Source organism: Nannospalax galili, unplaced genomic scaffold, assembly GCF_000622305.1.
Source record: "Nannospalax galili isolate Female #2095 unplaced genomic scaffold, S.galili_v1.0 scaffold960, whole genome shotgun sequence".
Taxonomy (NCBI): Eukaryota; Metazoa; Chordata; class Mammalia; order Rodentia; family Spalacidae; genus Nannospalax; species Nannospalax galili.
This window is the reverse complement of record NW_008348313.1, coordinates 2,114,881-2,119,910: the sequence shown is the minus strand read 5'-3', so window position 1 is coordinate 2,119,910 and position 5,030 is coordinate 2,114,881. Positions and strand designations below refer to the sequence as shown.

The following is a 5,030-nucleotide window of genomic DNA, read 5'->3' as shown; positions in this document are numbered from 1 at the left end:
GGTCCCTCCTGACCCCCCCACCTCCGACTAACCCCTCTGAGAACATGCTGCTCCCACTGACCGAGACTCCCCCCCCACCCATGGCAAACAGCTGCACCCACCGCGGACACTGACCCACCCCAGGACTTGCCTGGCCCTCACTAATGCCCCAGACCTAACCTAGCCCTACTCACATACCCCCCACGACTGACCCTCCCTTCTTCTGTCTCCATCCCTGTCTGCCTCTCCTGGGTATGTTTTATCCAGTCAGGAACATGGGTTGCAATACTTGGACACTCCCAAGTGCAGGATGGGGTGAGACAGGAGCCCTCAGGTGGCCAGGTAGAAAGCGGACACAGTCCCAACAGAGGGGGGACAGGGACAGAGTCCAAGGCACAGCACAGCACCTTGGGCTGGGTGGGTGAAGGAGTTTGTTACCAAGACTTGGAGAAGCAATTCCATCTGAGTAAGATTCAGGGTCTCACACGTGCAAAGGCCCTGAGCCAGACGGAGGTGGGGTGGGGGCACAGCAGCTACATGAGCTAGGAAAGGCTAGGGGTCAGGGCCATGATGCCCAGAGATCTGGAGGGGATGACTGGGCAGAGACAGGGTCAGAAAGCTGGAAGGAAGCAGGACCAGGTCTCTCGGACCTGTGAGGAAGGAAGAGATAGGAGACGGGAACAGGACCGGCCCAGAGTGTTGGCACACACCTGCAACCCTAGTGTTCCGATGCTGAGGCGGGGGCGTTGTGAGATTGGGGTTGCTTGTTTCCTAGGAAGAGGTAGCTAGTACACTGCCTGCCTTGAAGAGGAGGGCACTTTTTTGGCAGGCCTATGTCTGGAAACTTCTTCTCTTAGATCCAAGGTGCTGGGATTGTGGGTGTGAACCACCACACCAGCTTCAGCAGACCTGGTGTGGTGGTCTGAGGTGACATGAGCCCAGAAAAGGGCCAGTCAGGCAGGCGGAGCAAGTGGACAGGTCCAGCATGCTGACAGGGCTGGTGAAAAAACAGAGAAAGCTGGGGTGTGGCTCAGCGGTGGAGCCTCTGCCTAGGATCTCCCAGTGAGGGGCGGGGGTGAGGCTCAGTGGAAGAGCCCCTGCCTAGAATCCCCCAGTGAGGGGCTGGGGTGTGGCTCAGCGGTAAAGCCCCTGCTGAGGATCCCCCAGTGAGGGGCTGGGGTATGGCTCAGTGGTGGAGCCCCTGCCTAGGATCCCCCAGTGAGGGGCTGGGGTGTGGCTCAGTGGTGGAGCCCCTGCCTAGGATCCCCCAGTGAGGGGCTGGGGTGTGGCTCAGTGGTGGAGCCCCTGCCTAGGAGCCCCCAGTGAGGGGCTGGGGTGTGGCTCAGTGGAAGAGCCCCTGCCTAGAATCCCCCAGTGAGGGGCTGGGGTGTAGCTCAGCGGTAGAGCCCCTGCCTAGGATCTCCCAGTGAGGGGCTGGGGTGTGGCTCAGTGGTAGAGCCCCTGCCTAGGATCCCCAGTGAGGGGCTGGGGTGTGGTTCAGTGGTAGAGCCTGATGGAATCCCTGCATTCCACAGACATCCAGGAAGGCCCACTGAAAGGAGACAAGGATGAGTCCCGAGGCCATGGGCCCTCAGCCTGGGCCCCATGTGCCTCTCTCCCCTCCACTCCCTGAACCTTTCTCCATCACCTCCATATCCATCTCATCACCCCTACCCCTTCCTCCCATCTCTCCCCTCTCTGCTTGAACCTAGACCTCTCCTCCTCACCCTAGGATGAGGGGACCCTGGGTGGGTTGGAGGGGGTTGGGGAGGACTGGAGATCCCAGAGGGGCAGATGAGGCCTTCGCTTTTCTTGCCAAAATCCATTCACTGAACTCAAATGATGGCTGGAGCTGATGGGCTGACCAAGTTCTCAGCCCCAGTGTACCCAACAGTCCTGCCTGCCCCCGCTCCCCTTTCTTTCTGCCCCAAGCCCTTCCATCCTTCTTGGCCTGTCCGCTGACTCAACATCACTCTTCTGGCTCCCAAGCCTTCCCATTCCTCCCACCTCCCCCATCTGTCCTCCCCCTCCCCTGGTCACCCCAGAAGCTCCATCCATATTTGATGTCTCTGGCTGCCCCCATTTCACTGCTATCATCAACCCCCCGGAAAACACCAGAGAGGAGGAGGAAGAGATCGCGGCGTTTCTCCGTTCCCCCAACAGTGAGCCTGTGTTGGGGTGTCCCCCCCATCTGCCTCCCGTCCCCCTCCATGACTCTCTGTATTTCTGTCCCCAGCTCTTGTCACCGCCTGAGACCTCGTGAGACCCTCGGGTCCCCCCTGTCCCTTCCCCCAGGTTAGCAAACTGGGAATGGTGGGAGGGTGTGTCCCCAAGATTCCGGGCTCCATTCCCCCAGGCCCCCTCTCTCCTTCAGTCAGAGTCTCACCTCCCAGTGGCTCCTGGTGCTGTTTAGAAAAGCTATCAAAGTCCCCCAGTGCTGGCAGAGCCCAGAAAACCACCCACCCACCCCTGCCTGTCCCCACGGGGGGGGGTCCCACGGGCCAGTGATCTTCTTGCTCACTGGCACCTGCCGACCTCATCCAGTTTTTGGAACCCTCCACACCTGTCTCACAACCTTGCCATCCCTGGACATTGGATTCTTGAGGGATGATGGCTAGGTTGAATGTGATGGGTCACACTTGTCATTTCAGCTAATAGGAGGCTGAGTGAGGCAGGAGGATTGCCACTGGTTCAAGGCTACCTACTTACTGAGTTTTGGGTGAGCCTGAGCTACACAGTGAGTTTGAAGCCAGCCTGGGTAACAGAGTGAATTCCAGGCCAGCCTGGCTACATAGTGAGTTTGAGACCAGCTAGGATACATAATTCCTTTGAGGCCAGCCTGGACAACACAGTGAACTCCAATTACAAGTCCCAGGGAGTCTGTCCCCACCCACCCCATCCCTGCACTGAGTCTCCAGTGCCCGTGCCCAGCCCCCTTCACCAGCTACTGCCTCCACTCCAGCCCTCCCCACGCCCTGCTGCCCACCTACCATCCCACCTCGCTGCCAGCTGCCTTTGGGCCTCAGAACCAGGGACCTTTGAGGGAGGTTTGGGGAGGGGTTGGAGGAGCCAACCTGCTGGGCAGGCCTGGGGGGGAGGCTTGGTGGGTGCTACCCACCTCCTAATCCTGTCTCCCCCTCCTCCCCATGTGTGAACCTCTCTCGTGGACACTGACTGACGCTTGAATTCTTCACCCCTCTCTCCATCTCCTCCACCCATCTGTCTGTCCGTCTCTGTGTCTGTCTGTGGGTGTCTCCTGCCCTCTCCATCCTCTCTGTCTCTCGGTCTCCCTGATCCGGGTCTCTTGTCCTGACCCCGCCGGTCCCCATGCCTCCCTCCTGCCCCTTGTCTCTGCCCTCCTCCTCCCTCCCAGGTTACGAGAAGTCTCGGAGCCTGAGCAGCATCGCGGGCCTGAGCGGGGTGTCCCTGCGCCTGGCGCCCCTTGCCACCCCCCCTGGCTCGCCCCGGGCCACCCGCCGAGCTCCCCCCACCCTGCCCTCTATCCTTTAGCGCTCCCCTCCCCCCTGTGGGGGGACTCGGGGGTGATGGGACGGTGAAAAGGAGCTGGGGTGGGGGTGGGGGAAAGGGTTCTTTTTCTAAAAAACAAAGTCAAAAAGTCATTACTAATATGCAAAAGAGATGGCGACGCCAGCAGACACCCCTGGACCCCTCACCCCCCCACGGGCCCCCATGATAAAGGGGGAGGGGCCAGAGCCTGCCCCCCCAAACTTCCTCCCCCTTCAAAACAAAACAAAACAAAACAAACAAACAAAAAAAAACCTCAGGTCTCCGTGAGCCATAGGACACCCCTATCCATCGACTCCTGTAAATAATGCCACTTAATGCCAATTCCATCTTGGGGCACCCCCACCCCCCAGTTTGCATGCCTCCTCGGACCCCCTCCTCAGCAATAAGTGCTGCTCGCAGAGTTGGAGGGGAGGATGCTAGGAGCTTCAGGGTTCAGGACTGACCATTTAGGGGGTCTCCTAGTTTCCTGATCACTCTCAGGTGGGCGACCCCACCCATCAGTAATTGATTCAGAAAAAAAAAAAAATAACCCACAAAACAAAAACCTCCAGGAGCAGGTAGGGGAGGTAAGACCAGTTAGCCCAGCCACAGCACTGCGCCGAGCTCAGCCAGGGGAGGCATGGGTGCGCGGGGGGGGGGGGGGCTCCGCCGGCTGCTCCCCAGGCCTGGAGGACGCCGGCTGGTGAATCCACCCCCACCCGCCTCCAGATCTGCTTCCTCGATTCCCAATGCATGGATCGGCCCTCCAGTCCCAGAACCCGCCGCTCCCTCCTCCATTCCCAGGACTAGAGGCCTGCACCCTAGTCTTCCTGAGATGGGCCCTGGCACGCTGCACTCCCATTCCCATCACCACCACCCCACTGGCCTGGATGCACCGCAGCCTTCTTTCACACACCTTCCCAGAGCCTTGTCTGCCCCTCAACTCACCTCCAGCCTCCGGGATGCTTGCTCCTAGTGCTCATGGCCCCCGGCATCGCCCGGACACCCCAAACCTCGAAGCCTGCCTCCCCGACGGCCCCAAGCCCCAGACATTATGCCCCCAGCACCTCCGACGCTACACCTTTCGGGGTGGGCTTAGTCTGCCTGTAATTCCAGGAGGATTTGCTTTCTGGGCGGCTGCCCCCCCACCTCCCCAAAACCTCTTTCCCCAAGATGGTGCCAAAACACACCCTCTTCGCCCTCCACCACCCCGTGTTTCCCAGAGTTGGGACTCCTGTTCCCTCGTGTGCTCGTTTGCTGCGTGCACGGAGGAAACGTGTTAAACTTCTGTTTCCTGCACCGAGGCATGGCTGTGTCAAGTGCTGCCCAATTCGAAGCAAACCCAGGCCTGGGAATGTAGCTCAGTGGTACAGCGCTTGCCTCCCACGTGCAAAGGTCCTGGGTTCCATCTCCATCAACACCCCCCTCCTTCCCCAAAGTCCCAAAGTGATCATAGAAGAGGATGTGGCGTGGTGGGGGACGAGGATTCGCCCACCTCGGCTGGGCGCCCCAGCCTGCCCTTCCCAGTGTGCGTGGTGCACCAC

At 60.0% G+C, this 5,030-nt stretch overlaps 1 protein-coding gene across 2 annotated transcripts in view; it reads left to right on the top strand.

Annotated features, from left to right (window-relative positions):
- Kcnc3 (potassium voltage-gated channel subfamily C member 3) overlaps window positions 1-4,019 on the top strand; it is a 12,548-nt gene extending 8,529 nt beyond the window's left edge. Inside the window, exons 4-5 of one of the 2 annotated variants that reach the window (XM_008845136.1) lie at window positions 2,216-2,274; window positions 3,353-3,425. In XM_008845136.1, the coding sequence (XP_008843358.1) occupies window positions 2,216-2,232 (17 nt within the window). In that variant the 3' untranslated portion in view covers window positions 2,233-2,274; window positions 3,353-3,425. Of the gene's footprint in view, window positions 1-2,215; window positions 2,275-3,352 lie in introns of both variants that reach the window. The other variant, XM_008845133.1, reaches the window with a different exon arrangement.
- Window positions 4,020-5,030: the final 1,011 nt, after the last annotated feature.